This window comes from Corticium candelabrum, chromosome 18, assembly GCF_963422355.1.
Source record: "Corticium candelabrum chromosome 18, ooCorCand1.1, whole genome shotgun sequence".
NCBI classification, from domain to species: Eukaryota; Metazoa; Porifera; class Homoscleromorpha; order Homosclerophorida; family Plakinidae; genus Corticium; species Corticium candelabrum.
The window spans coordinates 1,194,494-1,213,713 of record NC_085102.1 but is presented as its reverse complement, the minus strand read 5'-3'; the positions used below and the strand labels follow the sequence as shown (position 1 = coordinate 1,213,713).

Here is a 19,220-nt window from a genome sequence, read left to right as displayed (position 1 = left end):
CTGACTGAAGTCTCTGTAGAGCCTCAACTAGAACAATCAAGACGTTGCAGTATGAGATTGCGTTAGACCGTATCTGGTCGGTAACTAAATTCTTGGCTTTTTAATCGTTTGTCAAGCTAAGGTTGCTACAATTGCAGTTTCGGTAAACTTCGACAAGCACCGTCGCCAGACAGTTCAAGTTCCCGTATGTTGCATCGACTACTTTTTTAGCGAGCCTGTGCAAACGACTGTCCGAGTCTTACGGTAGGCTTGTTGGGAGAAAAGACTGGCAATCGTGAGAATTGGCTGCAAGTCGTGAGATCGTGAGACATGCCCGTAAATCCTGAGTTTCACGACAGAATCGTGAGAGTTCAGAGGTATGGTACTGCAATCGTAGCGCATGCGCGCTTATAAAATACATCATTTAGGAGTCCGCGAGCAACTCAATAGCGCGCACTAACAGTCAATCATGAGTTCAATCGCCACAGTTCAGATCCGACAAAGAGGGAGCGTCGACTTTCCTGCTTATTACGAGAGTCTGTGCGCTTTACAAGATACTTGTCCTCTTCGTGAAGTGCTCTCTGGTGCTCGTCAAGGCAGAATAGAGGTGAACGCGGACCGTGTACGTGCACCTGACTGGTATCCGCTGTTGAAAGCACTACAGATTAACAAATCATTGAATCACATTGCATTCAGACGATACAGACATCGACAACCCAGCCCAGAAGGTACAGTGTGTCATATGCGTAGGCGTGGTTTACTGTCAAGTTATTTCTGTTAGCTAACTAATCAAGATTTTGAAATGTTAGCTAAACGCTTAAATTTTGGAGGTTTTGTATTCATATTTTTCTTTTGTTGTACCAAATACAATCCAGTTTTGTACAAATTCTGTTTTCTCAGCAGGGTGAAAAACTCTGCAGACTAAGAGCGTTTCCAGGGCTGAAAGAAAGAAAAGTTAAACCAGTCCGTCTTAACGTGCGCTACATTATCATGAAAGTCGATAAAGTTTCCCGGATAGAGTTAGATTCTGATTCTCACATGTGTATCAAAAGTCCAAAGCTAGAGTGCTCCATACAAATATTTAGTTTTGATGAAACCATTTATCTTAGATGTGAGCTTCAAAATATCTATATGTAGACAGTGTAGTCACTAATTACCAATATTACATATTAGGTATTTAATCATCTATACCTCAAACCGGAAGTTGATCGTATTGTGCCTCTGGCAAAAGTAATCTTTCTGAAAACCACTTTGGCTGTACTGGGTGCTATGGCCCTGATTTTATGAAGCATACGGAGAGCGACATGCTTTGTTTACACGAGCACTTATAAGCGGGCTAGCCTGTGCTTGCTTGGTTTCTATGGTACGTGTAAATGTGGGCCGAGCCAAGCCGTGCCAGCTCGGCTTGGTATTTCTAGCCAGGCCAGAGCACGCCAGCCTGGACTGGCTGATGTCAAGTACGTCGAATAGTGTGGAATAAGGCGAAGACTTTGTGTCTTATCCGATTATGGAGTGACCAAGATGTGCAAGAAACAAATCTTTTGAACTCTGTTGCTGCAACAGTTGCCTTGCAATAGACCTACGTCTTCTACAAATAGTACAACGTCTCGTCTAAGTCCTACGCATTTCTCAATGTGACTGTTGTAAAGCCATAGAGAAGAACAGGAGCAGCTTGGCTTCTGTCCATTGCAAACGTGAGCTATGTCAATCTCAAGTAACTAACTCACATTAATGACACGCCCATTAAAAGTATTGACTCGCTTCTAGAGTGTGTGTTGTGGAAACGCTGGCTAGAATGCTGGGCTGGCATGGGCTGGTGTGGCTCGGCTCGGCTCGCCATGCATACTCGTGTAAACAGGGTAATTGACAGAGCTAGTGCAGCCGGCCAATAGCTACGGCCATGACCATACCCATATTCAAAATTAATACTTTTGCCAGAGAGCAGTTGTCGAGAACTGTCAGTTTAGGCTATAGATAATTAATTTAATAATTTATTTTTTTGAGATCTTTGTGTGTCACTATGTGACCTTGTATACCCAGATCCTCTTCTTTGTTCACTGTTGTATTATTGTTGTAATTAATTTTCTTGGTTGTAATTAATTTTCTTGGTTGTAATTATTGTTCAATGTGTCTGTAGATGGATACTGTTGAATTGAAGCAAATTCTGGACACCCAATAATTGGCATTCCTTTAGTTAGCGTTGGTATTCCAGACTGCTTTCTGCACGTGATGGGAGGGAGAGTGGGAGAAGAGAAGAAAGCAGTCTGAGGACAGCTCTATTGTAATTGAATTGAGAAATAGGCGGTGTTCATCTTAATCGATAATTGCTCGCGTTTATTAGGAACAGTAACAAGCACTAGAGGGCTCGCGGGATGTTGCCAGTGCTGCCAGCCGACTACAAATGAACGGTAGAATATAGAAAATGACTGACTTTACCGAATGTGGTAGAGATAAGGCAAAGATGTCGCAACCTCATACTAAAATGGCTTAGCAAGCAGTTGAAGGGCCTTCAAGGCTTCATCACTAAAGTAGACAAAGTAGTCGGAACAGCCGCTGCAATGGCTTTATTGTTAGGTAATGTCTGACAAGCATTCGCTAAGTTATCATATCATCAATAGTGAAACAAGTAGCACGTCACATTTGTGTTAGATGCATCCCACTCTGCTAATACGTACATTCATCAGAGAATTGCTTAGAGGTAATTACAAAGTACTCTTTGACGTCAGCAATTGTCTACAGCGCTGATTGGTTGTTTTTTGAGCGGTGGTTTTGATTGAAGCGGATGTTTCTGAACTTGAGCAGTCGTGCCTTTCCGAAGTCACTTACAATAGAGCTGCCCCAGACTGCTTTCTTCTCTCCGCTCACTCTCCCTCCCATCACGTGCAGAAAACATTTTAGAATACCGAGACTATCCTTTAGTTTTTTCTGGGAATCGTGTTAATATTAACCACAACAAAATTTCTGTGATACAGCATGTGTTTGACCACACCCTTTTAGCGCACGTTAGGCCAGACCCAAAGGAGTTAAGGCATGCTTTTATTCGAAAGAGTGTGCGATGCAAGTTGTTGTTTTACATGTTACTCTAGCCACAAGATTAGAATAGTTACCTAAGTCTTGACGTCTTGAGTTGCATCATCATGCGGGTCTGTGGGTTGATCTGCCTTTGCATTTATACATATTACGTGGCGCCTTTGGCCCATTGTTTGCTGTTCTGAATAGAGCAATAGTAGCATGTAGAAAGGCATTGTGTTGAGTAATTTCGAAGACCCAAGATTTCAGACGCTGAAGTAAGGATTTCAAATTGATCGGCCACTTGGTCAGTCATAGCCGCCATTTTGAAGCGGCCCCTGCAGCCCCATTTTGAAAAATGAATGATTGATTAGACATAACCTTTCTTTGAGTCTGCTACATGTCATGACTCATAAGTGTTTGTGTGATGTGAGTTGTGTTTCCTAAGCTGGATATGTTTATGCTAAACAGTATGATTTTATATAATATTTTAGCTCAGCTGTATAGCTATATATCCGTATTGTAGAGCATAGCTATATTGGAAGCCTAATTGAGCGAATGCCTTGTAATGTGTATGTACTTACCTTAGTCAGTCATGGTCATTTGTGGACAGTCTCATTGGCTGTACAGTACAGTGAATAATATCTAGGCAATGACACTATCTTGATGGGGTTGGGGAGCGACCTCTTCAAAACTCTACCCACCTGAATTACAACATGGCAACACATGGCAGCAAATGATTGGGAATCTATATTCCAAAGTGTAATTAACCTATTCGGAAACAACAGCTATCCTGGAATGTGCAACTGTATATTCTAATTCTTGGCATGGGGCAACGTTAGGGTAAACCTTATGCACGTTGCATGCAATCCAGATGCCACATGCTGGAGTATATCCATAATCTGGTTGTAGCTAGATACTCATTCTGCTTCAATATGGATCCTTTCATCATTTTTTGGGCTCTGGCCTTGTTGAGAACTTGTAAACTCTGCACAAGTTTTATGTTTATCTAAATTAAATTACTATATGATATAAATACCACAATATCCTTATGCAATGATTCCTCTAGTTGAGTGTTCATGTAGCCTTGAACTTCCAGACCAGAGAGTGCGCGCTGCACGCGAATTCGAGTCTGGACCAGAACGGTACTAAAATGATTTCGGAAATAGCCTTTTAAGCCAATCAGCGTCTTAGAACCAGAATGTCGGTTGTAAATTCTGATTGATTTAGCAATACTTGGTTATGCTAAGTGCACAAACGCTGATGACGTTTGTGAGAAATCCCCTTGGGCAGCTGAGTGCACGCCAGAGCCGTGATGAAGACTCTGGTACGCGCACACATCTTAGTTTTTGTTTCAGCTTCAGTTCTTCGATCTTTTCAAGCTTGCGGTGACAGGGCATGCATAGCAATGTCGCTAGACCATCACATTTGGCAACTGGTCGAGCGGTAGTCTTGCTAGTCGAGCGGTTAGACTAGCTAGCGGTCTGCCGAAGAATCAAAGAGTCGTTGTTTCATGCCGTCCACCAATATATCACCGTAAACACAGCAGCCATCTCTTCTTCGTTTGTGAGGTCTCGTGACATTTACGTACAAATGATAAGTTGATCTGGGCAAAATGATTCTACAATCTTCTCATTGGTCGGTCAAAGGCGTTGTTTGGCCGCCAATGGCCGGCCGTTATTTCATGCTCTGAGATTTGACTTCGGAACTGCGACAATAAAATCCATTTCCAGTTTATGGAAGTTGAACATGTACATGTTCACGGTCTGTTGTGAAGTGTTTCTCTCATCCAACGTGTCTGTTTTCTGCTACTGTGATCTAACCCAGCAAGTAGCTTTCTGTTATGAGTTCCAGATAACGTCTAATCTAGCTGCTCGCACATGCATTTAGAGTGACTTAGTTATGGCAATAGAATGCGTACAAATTACGTGCTAGTGTATTATTCTGGACTCCATTCTTGGGCAGTTGGCTGTGGAAGTTGCAAGCAGTGATTGAGAACCCAATCATCTTCTCAAGTCGATCATCATGAGACACGTGGACTGCTGTCTAGACTAGAAAAGCATAAATGTGAACGTGGTGTTCTTAGATTTCACTGGGTAGCAAATTACTAGCAATGCAGCTACTGTAGAAACAGAACAGTGGAGATGATCGCTACACTCTCAGACATCAGAATGGCCAGAAGTTTCCGTCACAACTCCTGGATGGGATGGTGCATGCTGTACCTCCGGGCCAGACCAATTTGAATCTGCTTCTGTCGGCTCTGATAGAACTGCATGGCCATAGGAGCCGGTCTGGACTACTTTTTTAGAGGAAGCCTTCATGGTGACCTATTTCAGGGCCGTAGAAACCGGTTCTGTCATTCTGTTTTAGGCCAAACCATCTTTCAAAAACTGTACTTGGGACGGTCGACGACTAATGGCCAAAACTTTCTGTTGAAACTATAGGTGATTAAATAACTAAAATATTTATAGTTAAAACGAAAGTAAACGAGAGCACCTTGACTTAATCTATTTATTGCAATCTAGCTAAGGCAGGTTATATTGCGTAGCCATGAGCTTATATACTAGTATTACAATTGTTGATAAACGAGAGTTTCAAGAACCCTTTATGCAATACATTAGGTAATATGGTATGCTAGACGACTGCTCTTTTGGTGCATTATCTTTGGACCACACCCTTTAGTGTGCATTAGGCCGGACCATTTTTGAAATGCTTTCTACGGGCTTGTAGTGGGGGGATTAATCAATTAACGTTTTGATGTAATTCGTGTGTGGTGTTTTGTATGTTTCTGTATGTGTTGTTCAAATGTTAGGATATTACTTTGCTCCATGAGGGAACTATGCCATATTATTTGGTGTGGTTGAAACGTATTATTCGTTTATTCATAAATGCTTAGATTTTGCGGAATTATAACTGCCATAATGATTGCGATATTGTTGTAGAACGTCAGTCGTGGAATCGATGTAGGTTTGGAGCTCGTGTTCGCACCCCAGCAATTGGTCGACGCGACATGATGCTGAAGCTATCCAGGTTAAGTCATCTGTTGTTTTGTGTATTAATGTTTTCATTGTGATTTGTGCAGGGCTATTGCCGATTGTTTGAGTGTCACTACATCACTAGAGTCTCTAGAACTGGAGGATATTTCCTTGCAGTCACCCGATGTTTCTGTTCTAGCAAAAGTATTAATGTTATTTACCAGCAACTTGTTCGTTTAACACGGTGTGTTATTTCTAGGGTGTGACAAAGAATAAGTCTCTTAAGCATTTTTCATTGAAATTTTGTCGAATTGGAGACAACAATTTAGATAGTAAGTGCTTGTTAGATTTTTTGTTTAGTTTTTTGTATATCATGTGCATAAGTAATGAATGACATGATAAAGTATCATGATATATGTGTGAAGTTTCATAATAGTTTTAGCCATTCCTGGCCTTGATTTTATATTAACAGACCAAGGCCAGCGGAGTACTCCAGATGTTGGATAGGCCCAGTCTTGCATGGCCAAGATTTGCCCACCATGAATGTAAAAAACGCTACTTTACAATTACTTGAACCAATATTTTTGAAGTTCTAGCCAAAGGTCTGTTGGAGGAAGTCCCATTTTCAAATTTGGGTAGACCATAGCCCATCTGGTCTACTCCGCTCCACCGGCCCTGCCTAAGATATAGAGATACATTTGTTTTTTTTATTTTGAATGTGCAGGTCTTATTGTAAGGCCACTATTTGTTGATTCATAGTTTCTCATCAGAGGTTCGTCTCAAAATGATGCAGGCCATTACTATTATGCCATTAATTTTTTCACCAATTTTTTGTACAGTAACAGTATGTAATTCACAGAATCAACTATGGATGTCCAAGACATTGATAATTAATTAAGTGGGGCGAGCCTTGGTGAGACCATATGTGTACTGTATTGTGTTAAGATGTGCCTGATGGTACGTAATAACGTATGTACGTGCGACTGACCAGAAATTTTGAGCCAATCACGGACATGATGGTTGATGATGTCGCAATACAGGTGTAAGTGTGCAGCTCTCCAGATTGCTGCGTGCCTGTCCCACGGGACTAATAAGAGAAATTGCAAGCTGTAGCTTCCAGAGATGGCTTGATGACTGCGGCCAAAATGAACTAAATGTGAGAACATGTTGCTTTTACAAAGAAATTTACATTAGCGCTGTATCTGTATGTGCACGTTCTCTGCGATGTCCAAACGTGCTTGCCCATGCACGTCCAGCTGTGAATGAACTACTTGTAGCTTGATTTGAAGTGGACAAATTGACAGGTAAATTTCTTTGCTAGAGTGTCTACGAACTGTGTGGGCATACACACCACATAGTGGTTTGCATTCTGCATTGCGGAGGTGTATGAATCGGTTTTTGTCTCCTTCAAATTTTTCCACGCACATTGTTCCTAATTAGCTGACACATTAAGAGAGGAAGATGTTCAACTGATTGCTGTGCCCCCTAGGGGTGCACGAGAGAATGCAAACAGGCTGGAACTCCAAACTGCAAAGAAAGTTACGTTAGCTAAAGACGTGCATGTTTTCCGCAATGACAAATCACTGTGTCTCGGGTCTGTCTGTTCTCACTGAGGCTTGCCCTAGCAATGCTTTGCAATTTTGCTAGTATCATAACAATAAATCAAACGTTTTAGATTGTTTTATACTAGTAATAAATCCTCTACTGAAGAATGGTCTTCTTTGTTGTCAAACGATACCCACAAGAGTTGATCAACTCGGACATCAAGGTATTGCGCATGCGTAGTGGGATAATAGTGATTTTGTGTGGGGGCATATTTTTCCATACAGGCACTGATGAGACACTGTGAATCAACAAATAGTGGCCTAATTATATTACGAGAGTCGTAGTTCTTAGGAGGTTGTGTTATTTTTCACTATTAGAGCCAGAATAAGAATTTCAGCTGCTCTTTATTCTTGACTGAAATAAGTGAAGTGAAGGATGTCAATGTACGTCTTGTGCACAAACTTGACATTACAGAGGGCTTGGTGCTAGTATACTGGCCTGATGGCACACTTTTGCTTTTTACATTTGATTACCATTGTACGTACTTGTTACATGTCCCTTTTTTCCAAATACTAATACTGCATAACAATGACGTAAACATCTAACGTTTAGAACATTGAGCTCCTTTTGGTTATGTTAGGATAAATTAGAGCATTGATTTGAGACTTGATTCTGTTTACCTTGTTTGCATTGTTGTTCTTTTATTGTCTGTAGTTTTATGTAAAAGTTTAAAGAATATGAAGACAATCGTGAGTGTTGATTTCTCTGGTTGCTGTCTAACTGGTAAAGGTGCAAAGACAGTTGCTGATCTAATTCAGGTACAGTTTCATGCGAATGATGAGATTGTGTGTGTGTGTGTGTGTGTGTGTGTGTGTGCACGCGCGTGCGCATCAGACAGGGAAGCGATCTTCAACTGACCTTATTAATTGAGGTTGACATTGAACAACACGAAGGCCCAAAATTTTGTCATTTTTTGTTTGTGTGTGTGTGTGTGTGTGTGTGTGTGTGTGTGTGTGTGTGTGTTTGTGCATGCATATTTTGTGTGTGCTTACATGCAGTGTGCGAAATAGTCTTTGACTGACCACCGGACATCATGTCCTGTCAATTCAAAATTTGCCGGACATTAGAAACGTCTGGTCGGACATTCCAATCCTGGCAAATACTACTTATAACTTACAATAATTCAGCATACATATATATGTATATATATATATATATATATATATATATATATATATATATATATATATATATATTTATCAATACATTTTCTCTATTCTACTATAGTTTCCCAACCCCAACCCCAACACAGCTATCTCAAATTAACCCAAAAATATCTTCCCTACTCTTGAATGCTAGTCTTATAAAGCCAAAGTTTGGTGGACAAATGTTGATGGAAGTGTGAGGTGGCTTGGCTAACGGTCAGGTGGTTATGCAGTGCTGATCTCCGTGCAATTGATTTTGAAATGTCGAGGCTGTGAGACAGCCAATGACCAAAAGTTTCAACCACAAAGGTTATATACATTCTTGCCGGGTCCAATGGACACCTGCTTGGGAGTAAAGACCTTGCAACACCTTCTCCAGGAGTGTAGCAATGACACATTCAAGCGAAACGTGTAAACACACTGATCCCACCACACCTTTTTCCAACATCTGAGTTCACCACACTGGATATACAAGCACAAGGAAAAGTAGTCTGGGTGGAGGCATATGTTTCCCCATTCAGATCTAGTTGATGGTTACTGTAGTGGATCAATTCATGACAACTATCATGGGTTGCCGCAGTAATTCAAGGTTGGTACACATGTCCATGTATTTGTATTGCCAAACCAAATCTCTTGGAATACACTGCATGAACAGGTTGATAAAGGACACTTGCCACCACAGCTAGCTCGAAAATGCCTGACCAAGCGCCAGGTTTCATGGCTCTAGATGACACGTTGATGTTGCATGCCTTTGATAAAGAGTCATATGTATGCAATTAGTACAACCCACCTGACAAATTACTAAAGAAAGCCTGACTAAAAAGTGGCTATTGTTTGAAATAGCAATGAAGAAAGAGACAGACTTTCATTGCTTCCTCGACTCTGCCCTGTATGGCTACAAAACCCATCCGCGTAAATTTCTTCATGACCGGTCTTGTGCAGCCAGCTCCTCCTCCTTTTGACTTTGTTGGCGTGTCCTACCCAGTGAGTTTTGGAACATCAGCTTCGTCCGCATATGCACCATACCTCTAGACGTGGAAACTGCCATCGTTCCAAGAACATGCACTACGCTACGCTAGTGGCAGGTTTCTAGTTCAACGACTTCTTGTTATCCTAGCAACCTAATCTTCTTCAGGTTCTTATAGCCCCTACAGAAAACATCACACGCACATATCTTTGAGTTTCCTATCCTGCCGCGTTCATGGTGTACGACCCGTGGCTGTCTGCTGTATTTTTTCGTACCTCTGAGCCCCAGCGTGTGTACTTGAGCGCCCACATCCGGGATTTGACAAAATATGTGTTCCACTATACAGTACACGTATGATGCGTGGCTGTTTGCGTTTGTTTTGTGCGCAAACTGTGGAAACTACATTTGTTGACACGACACTGGGATGTGCGAGGATGTGGGTTGCTCATACGGAATTCCACACCTGCTGCTACGCCACCGGACAAAATGTCCGGCGAAATCACGAATGACCAGACAAATGCTTCGTTCGGTTGGTAAATGTCTGATTTTCGGCCGTTATTTTGCACACTGTAACGTGTGTCTATTTATTGTATTTGAAGTTGTTTTTGGCTTTGCTGGGTTTTTACTTGATCTATTTTCATGTACAGCAATTAGTTAGATACTAGTACTACTTCGCCCTATGGGCTGTGGCAATCTATTGTTGTGTACGCCACTTCCGCGAAGAAGACACACCTTCCGTGACACACTGACGGACGCACGCACACTAAAGCAGCCTGGTGAGCCGGCTCACTCCAACTGCAGCAGGCGCATCTTGCACTCTGGGGATTAGAGGATGGTGTACAGTGGCTGGCGAGCGCACATCATTTCCGCATACTCAGCTAATGGAGCAAACACTCCGGCACATCTCACTCGTTTCTGGCTGTCGGAGGCAGTCCGGGCAAAATCCGACTACCATTCGTCTTTGACGGTCGAACTTGACTGGACCACCGTGTTTCACACGATCCGAGACTGGCGTCGTGTCAATCAGCACGTTACAGACATCCATCCAGACGTTCAGACAGATGGAAGCGTGGAATAGCGCTAACACCTAGATAGTAGCTACCTATAAGCAAAGAAAACATAAAAAATAACTTTTGCCAGTCGGCCGTTATTTGGCACAAATGTGGAGTAGCCCCATCTCACAATCTCATTGTAGGGTGGGTTCACGTGTTACAAAATCTACACACATGCACACACACACACACTTATTTGGCAAGTTTTCAATCTACTCAGCTGCAGCGTGCGCTAAACCGTACAATACACACGTCCTATTGCTTTAGTTGAATTCTGACTGCAGCGAATGCATCTTGCATTCTACTATACCATTAGAGGATGGTGTGACTGGCAAGCTTACGTCCCAGCGCCCCGCGCTATGGGCGGTAGCAATTTATCTTCGCACTTTTACAATACATGCATCCTATTACTCTATGCATCATACACACTCCAGACAGTGCAGTTTGGACTCTACGCATTCCCCATCTCAGACTTTTCCCACATATAACATCATGATCTATTGGGGAAAATGACGCCTCTTCCACAATGAAGATGCACCTTCCATGACATTGTGTGTGTGTGTGTGTGTGTGTGTGTGTGTGTGTGTGTGTGTGTGTGTGTGTGTGTGTGTGTGTGTGTGTGTGTGTGTGTGTGTGGACGGACGCGCGCACGAACATGCGGCCCAGTGAGCCTGCTCACTCCGACTGCAGCGGGTGCATCTTGCACTCTACCAGTTGTGGGAATTAGAGGATGGCGTACAGTGGCTGGCGATTGCACGTCACTTCCGCATACTCAGTTAATTGAACAAACAAACTCCGGCGCATCTCATTTCAAGCCGCCAGAATCTCGTTTCTGGCCGTCGGAGGCAGTCCGGGCGAAATACTTCTTGACCGTTTGTCTCCGACGGCCGAACTCAACCGGGCCACCTCGTTTCACAACAATTTGAGACCGGCATCGTGTCGATCGGTGCGTTACAGACAGACATCCAGACAGACATCCAGACAGACGGAAGCGTGGGTTGGCGTATTATAGTATAGGATACACTTGAATTGTGTGGTTTGTATGTTCACGTATGATAATACCGTATTAAAATTACTTTAGACTTTTGATAAGAACTTTTAAACTACATTTGACCATAAGTGTAGGTAGCAGATAAGTCTGCTGCGGACTGAGCATATGTGTTTGCTTGACTGCTTCTTCAGGGTTTAGGTGTCCCAGGGTTAAAGATCACCAAGTATTATCTTGAAATGTCTAATGAAATGCTGCTTTATAGTTATGTCTCTTTTAATTCTGACCAACCGTGGATGGTTGCCTTTACATTTGTGAGTGTGTACATACTGATCATGTTTACATCACCATTGTGTGCAAGCATGTTTTATGAATATTGATTGCTTTGTGTTGGATAGTGTAATGAAATACAAGTTTTCCTAGTGTTTTGTTGTAAGAATGAGAGTGTATACTGATTATGAGTGATTCTTTTTTAGCATCAAGCTACAGAAAGAGACAGTGAAGCTTGGAAAGAGAGTCTTCGTCATCGTCAACCTGATTTGGAATCAATGAGTGGACTCAAACGTGTTACACTCTGTTCTAATCCTTTGCTTGGAGACAAGGGAGCCGTTGCTTTGTCAGAGACACTAAAGGATGACTTATGGCTAAAAGGTGGTTATTTTAAAGTATTTTTCATCTGGTTTGTAGGTGGCAAATCGAAAGACTTAGACTTCAGTTGTTGGTATGTGGACCTATTTGTTACATTGGAATGGTGGCTAGTGTACTCTGAAGGTCTTGCTATGCAAGACCAGTGACTGCCCTACTATGAGACCATTTTGTTAGTTCCGACTAAATCATATCTACTGTATAAGATGAAATATTTGCAGGGAATTTATTTTGGTGAATTGGCGGATTTTCAGTGAGCGTCGATATAAAATCCGCCATTAATGTGGTCATCTGGATATGTTGACGTCATCACCCACGTGGATCAGATATCTAATGGTGATATGGCAGTACGTCACTCAGATGAGGCCTCGAGATACTTGATGGTAGCCACTGCTTGCCGTCGGTTGTGCTTATACTGCCTAGCAGGGACATTAAACATGAAAATGAGACCTTGAACCTACCGATGTACTTGGAACAGGAGGAGTCATGCTTGTCACGTTCTTTGCCCTGACGTAGCAATTCTTCAGCAATACAGTAGTTGCATGGAGACCAGTAAGTAAGCTAGGAAAATGTAATGGTCATGAATGCAGCTTTAACCGCAAACTCCTCCATCATGACGTGGCCATCATAACGTGGCCACATAGTGAGTGGGGAATATCACGATTGGGCCAAAATAGAATATACTTTTTCCATCAATCTCTTAGCAAACCACCAAAATATACTCTCGCCAATGGTTTATCTTATACAGTATGTTTGTGTCACTTATTTGACTCTTTTGCTATGTACAACAACTGCTACTCAATTTTGGAACCACCCAATTTTCAATACTTTAATAAACAGACAATGTTTGCTGCTGTGTTATGAAATCTCGGTAGTGAATCTCATGTGGTGCAGAAAGAAGGCTTTTCATTCTAATTGGAAGCCCACGTGTGTTTATGCAGGCACGAGGTGGTGATGACAACTGGCAGCAGAAAGAACTTTCTTGCAGAGAAGTGTTGCTAAACTAGCGAGGGTGGTGGAAAATTTCAGTGGCAGCTGGCTAGTACTTTTGGCAATTTGTTTGCATTTGCTGCATGGACCAGACAAATTTGCATCGAGGTTTATTAAATTATTAAGTAATCAGACCTTCATAATTTAGACCAATATAGTGTGAGGATTTAATGTAACAGACGGTAGACGTATGGATATGTTGATGTTTGGTAGACGTATGGTTTGTGCCCACTGTATTTATTGTAGTCAAGTAATGTCAAACTTGAGTGCAGGAAACTGTCTGTTGCTACATTTGTGTCTTTGTCATAGCTATTGACTTACAACAATGTGGATTAACAAACGTCGGAGCAATTTCTTTGCAGAATGTTATGCAGTTCAACACCAACTTGGTAGTGATTGATATTCGTTTGAACCAGCTAGTTGGTCAGGAGCTTGTATCTAGATGCTTTTTGTTTGTGATTGTCATGTTTCTTGATCATTTTCCAGACCCAGGACTGAGAGATTCTATTCTTGAACAGGTCACTGCCAACTCAGCTACTGATGTTTCTCAAGTATGGCTATTGGTGTAGTGTCAGTCTGTGTACGTCTGTATTGACTGTCATCACTATTCTGTTTATCTGCCTCTTTCCTATGTATTTGTCAACCCACTAGTTGCTGTTTATGTTTATTTGTACATGTGTGCTTGACAGTTTCATTTGTGTGTTATATGTTTTATGCTTGTCTTCCATTGCAAAGTTGTGTTGGTGTAGAATCATTTTATGGCTGTGTAGGACCTGTATCCTTGGCTTTCTCTCGTATCAATGTCAGTGACAAAACAGCAAGCTAGTGTCAAGTTGTCAAAGAGTGTCCGATCTGCTAACTCTCGTGTTTCAGCAAAGAGACATAGTCTTACGTCTTATCATTTAACAAAACAGTCATCGCCACGCATCACAAAGCCTCAAAGGGGTCTACCGAGGAGAACAGCAGCAAGCTCAAGCAATTACTGGTGAGAAATTGGATTGGTTTATTATTTGTTTATTTTGCTGAACAATATGTTAGTGATATGTTTGTACTAGTGTCTATAGACATGTGAAGACGGCTCAGGGGCCTTACGCTTAATGAAATTCTTTTAGTTTGGTAATGTCAGAGTTAGTTGATATGTGTGCAATCATGTGCTGTATGTTAAAACAGTTCCCAAACATATATGATTGAACCGTGAGATATGCCATTATTGGTTGAACATGTACGCTGGTCTCACTTTTAGACTAATTATGAAATTAATTAAGTGAATGTTCAGATATAGTATTTGGATTGGTTTACTCACCCAATTAATTGTTTTAGTTGGTGATTATGACAAGATATGAGAAGCTAAACAGTGTTTTATAAATAATTACTGTTGTGCATTCAAGCTTGTAGCTAATGTTGGTTTAATTTAGATGCTGCGTTTGACATAATTTGGTGTATAATGGTAAATCGACTGGCTGAGTTTTATAATAACAGATGTTGATTTTGTAAAGGCACGGTGGCAATCGGAAGAGCAATGTAGGTAGAGGTAATCATGAAAGTGATACACCTAGCGAAGTGAGTGTCACATGTAATGTTATTAGGGTTTGTACTAAAATGTTTTGTTTAGTTATCACAACCATCGTCACCTTCATTGGGATCAGTCAGTCATAATGGGCAAAATGGACCTTCAGACATGCCTATTCTATCCACGGTTGTTCAACAAGGAGACAGAGCTGTTGCTCACATTGAACAGGATCTACGAAGACTGCAGGTTAACTCCCTCACTGCTATAGCTATTTTCTTGTCGCTCTACATGTAAGCTTTATGTGCTTTTACAGGTGGAAGTTGAGTCTTGTCATCGTCTTCTTAGCGAGGAGGCAGAGTGTCGAGCTACAGCTGAAGCAAGAGTAATTGAGGTAGATTAAGAACTAAAATGTGACGGCTTTATTTATTGATTGAGTGTGACGTTGTAGCTTGAAGTGGAAAATGAAAAACTGAAGGCACAATTATGCGGCAGCTTACCTAATGTGAGTACTAAATATTCAGTGTAGATGCAGGCTACAATATATAATATATAGAATGCAAATAGGTATATACAGTCAGACCTCATTATTCTGACACCCAACAATTTGACACCTTCACTTTCTGACGAAGATACGCATGAAGGCAATTTACATGGGTAACTATATTGTTACTGATCCGACAGTCGTGTGAGTCCAACAGAAATCTGTCTGACAAACGTGGTCAGACATGAGGTCTGACTGTATTCTGTAAATCCACAAGTTTTCGTATGTATTTTATTTTCGTATTGTTTGTACAATTCCTAAATGCACTACATTTTTCTTGGATGACAAACTGTTATTACAAGTCGCCACTATATCGATGTTGATGATGCACAGAATCACAACACACGATCCAACTGAACAATACACTGGTTTTACAACAACAAATGACCAAAATGAAACTACGTACAGCATGTCCAGTTTGCAATGCTTTGATGTCGCTCAACTGAAACTGTTCTGAAAGTACTCTGACAGACATCTAGCAATGGCATCAACAGAAGATGAACCAGACAGTTGATGTTCTTGCAGTAGTCACAGTTTGTTCTTTTGAATTAGTCCTAATGCACACCCCAACACTATGCTTCGGTTGACGACACAGCTGCTGTTTTGCAAGGCATGCAAGTAATATCAGTCATCACTTATTCGTCCAATGCTGGTCCAAAAAGAAGGCGTCTAGCTGCCGCGACCTTTTTCTGCTAAGTTTTTAGTTGTACCATTTCTTCAGGCTGTCGGTCTGTTACCAGTAACCATTTTTTGATACGCATTGTGGATTGATTGAACTGTTGACTTTTGTGATTCTGTGATTCAACAATTTTTGCAGACGAACGCTCGAGACCTTGTAAAGTCCACATTCTTAATTAAGCAACTTGGACAATAGTCAGCCTAGTTTTGAATTTGCAGATGTGATATTGTTCTCTCTTTCTGTGCTTGGCTGCCAAGTGATCTCGATCCAGCGCTTTCTCTACATAACTGTGATGTTCTCTTAAGCTTGTTGGATCCCGGATGCTGCTCGTGATCTCCTTGAGTGGCAGTTCTTTTTTATCTTTTGTCGTGAGCCAAGCATGGATACTACTTTGCTGTAGCTTAGAACTCATGAATCACATATGCTGACACATGTACAGAATGAAACAGTTACTGTACTAGCATGCGCTAAAATTGTCCGTTACAGCCCGCATGAAAATATGATGCATACGAAAGGTCTTCTGGTCAACTGTACAAAAATGGGTGTACGAAAATTTGTGGATTTACAGTATGTGACACATGGTAGCAATGGCAAACAGAAAGCATTGATTGAATGAAACACAAATATTGCAAAATATTGCAGTTCTTGTAAAACTGAGTTTGATGCGACTGACTGACTGACTGACATTTGTCGGTTAGGTATATAGTTTGGATATTACAGTACATTACTAGTCCTACCCCGGCCTATGGGCAGAGCAATTTAACTCTGCTCATTTACAATACACACGTCCTAGTACTGTATGCATCTTATGCACTCTTAGCGTCCTCATCTCAGACTCTTCCCACATAGAAACGTCATGATCTATTGGTGGAGAATGACGCCACTTACCGCAAAGAAGACGCACCTTCCGTGACACATGGACGGACCCACGCATGCACAAGCGGCCAAGTGAGCCGGCTTAAAACCTCTGACTGCAATGGGCAGATCTTGCAAACTACTATACCAGCTGGGAATTAGAGTACAGTACTTTAGCGTACAGTGCCTGGCGAGCGCACGTTACATCTGCATACTCGGTTAGTTGAACAAACGAACTCCGGCATATCTCATTTCAGTATGCCAAAGTCTCGTTTCTGGCCGTCGGAGGCAGTCTAGGCGAAATCCGACTCAACCATTTGTCTCAACAGCCGAAATCAACCGGGCCACCACGTTTTGCGATGATCCGAGAGTGGTGTTGTGTCGATCGGCGTGTTACAGGCATTCATCCAGACAGACGGAAGCTTTCTTGGCATATTATAGTATAGGATTATTCCACAACTACCAGAGCTGCTGACTTACAGGTAAATTTAGATATTTCTTGTATCTATGGTGTTGAATGTCTATTCTCACTAAACTTGTGTTGCATTCCGATTTGAAAATATGAAAAAGAGGTCTTCGCATTTAACGTTCATTGTGCCATTTGTTAATACTGTTGTACTCTTGACCGGATCCATTGGTTAGCTATTCTGAATGTATATACTTTGCAAGATCAAGGGTGGTTGAGTTTGGCTTATGCATGCAACTAACCTACTGTGGCTCTATGTTGGTAAAAGAAGTTTATTGGTTAGTGCATGCTGTAAGGTCAAGATGAGATAGTGTGTTTGTTTCCATGTTAGTGGCATATTGATCTCAACTCTTTTCCCATTATTTTGCACTATGTAACTGTCACAATGCAGCCCAGCTGTTGTGATATATGAGTATGTTCATAGTGGTGATGCGATGGTATCTTATGACACAGGAAATGTAGGATGACTCTTTCCTTATGTACTGTTTTTTCAAATTTTCGTAATTTTTGACAAATTTTTGACAAATTTTGGCGCTAGTTCTACAAGTTGTGCGGAAGTATGAGGCACACATTGATGACACAGAAAGGAATCTTCAACAGCCCTTGTCCACTTCTGAATTTGCGTGGCATGCTCGCAAATATCGGCTTCTTTTTGCCTCAGCTTCGTTGTGGTTTGGAAGAAAGGGAGTTTGTGCTTCCAGTCGCTTGCCAGCAAGATGAGGATTGCATGAGCTAAGCCACCCAATCAGCGACATCATGTGTGGCAAATATACAGTATACTATGTATGTCAGTGGCAATTTAGTACTGCCGCATCTTTGATTTCAAGTACTTACTGTATGAGCTTGCATGATGCTCAAGTGTCAGATGGACAGAGTACCAGGCGCCTTTCAGTGTACTCAACCAAGTGCCTTTCGCCCACACATCACTAGCATAGACCTAATAATTTTTGTTATGATGAAACACTGTCTTGGTGGACTTTGACGAATTTGTTGCATGATGAACTATTTGTCGTTTACAGGATAATGATTTGGTATTGTAGTAAGAAGAATTAATGAGTTTGCTTGACTGAGTGCTTTTGCTTTTTTAGAAGAACACAAGAACAACAAGCAGAAGTTTGTGTTAGTTGTTTTGTTGTTGCTTAAGTTTCATCGACAGATCAATAGTTGGATTTTGTTGTGTCACAGCTGGAGTCAATGGTGATGAACATGTTCTACGAACTATTGAAGAGTCTTTCAAACAGTTTCACTCTTTCATGGATTTACTGCGAGACAATGAGTCAGTTCTCTGGATTGTTGTTATTCCTTGTGAATGCTGAACGTATATGTTGTGTTTGTATGTTGCGGTCTTTAGCCTGGGTCAACTGTGTGATCTTGTTGGGCAGGCCAACTGACAGTACTGTGTACAATGTTTGAAAGTTAGTATGCAGAACCTATACTCAGATTTACTTTATTGATTATTGTGACCTGGAAATAGTTTATTTATTTTCAAACATAACTAGTCTACAGTTTGTTAGGCTTGCAGTGAAACATGTGTTACTGTTTTGTATGCCAATACCGTACATCAACCTATTGTACGATACTTGAATGGGCATAATTAAAGGCGTATGCATACAGGTATTATTTGCAGTTTACGTTGTTGGATTTTGAACGGGTTTAGTTTTAATTATACTTATTGATATCAATAAACTGTACAATAGTTGTAAAGTACCAGTTGGTACTGTAGGATACACTTAATGGTTGTGATGAGTATATTAATGTAATTGCTTGTGCTGTGAAGATGTGGTAAGAATGCTTATGAGAGTGGATGGAAGCAT

The 19,220-nt window shown here is 41.3% G+C and overlaps 1 protein-coding gene across 2 annotated transcripts; it reads left to right on the top strand.

Moving 5' to 3' along the window:
- The first annotated feature begins 418 nt into the window (after positions 1-418).
- On the top strand, positions 419-18,839 carry LOC134193957 (centrosomal protein of 78 kDa-like). Of its 2 annotated transcripts, XM_062662829.1 has the most exons (16): positions 419-707; positions 5,931-6,018; positions 6,071-6,167; positions 6,223-6,295; positions 8,223-8,326; positions 12,197-12,371; positions 13,665-13,778; positions 13,842-13,906; positions 14,126-14,340; positions 14,852-14,915; positions 14,968-15,111; positions 15,179-15,256; positions 15,314-15,367; positions 18,495-18,525; positions 18,592-18,682; positions 18,758-18,839. In XM_062662829.1, the coding sequence occupies exons 1-16, from the start codon at positions 449-451 to the stop codon at positions 18,795-18,797; spliced, it is 1,692 nt and encodes a 563-aa protein (XP_062518813.1). In that variant the 5' UTR covers positions 419-448; the 3' UTR covers positions 18,798-18,839. The 2 variants fall into 2 exon arrangements, with proteins under 2 accessions (XP_062518813.1, XP_062518814.1); XM_062662830.1 differs by lacking the exons at positions 18,495-18,525; positions 18,592-18,682; positions 18,758-18,839 and adding an exon at positions 15,430-15,667.
- Positions 18,840-19,220: the final 381 nt, after the last annotated feature.

What these genes read in the sequence shown, in the direction of transcription:
- LOC134193957 (XM_062662829.1), top strand. Translation starts at nt 449, where the DNA reads ATGAGTTCAATCGCCACAGTTCAGATCCGACAAAGAGGGAGCGTCGAC. An exon ending in ATGATGCTGAAGCTATCCAG is followed by an intron (nt 6,019 to 6,070) that starts GTTAAGTCATCT and finishes TGATTTGTGCAG; the next exon opens with GGCTATTGCCGATTGTTTGA. An exon ending in TGGAGACAACAATTTAGATA is followed by an intron (nt 6,296 to 8,222) that starts GTAAGTGCTTGT and finishes TATTGTCTGTAG; the next exon opens with TTTTATGTAAAAGTTTAAAG.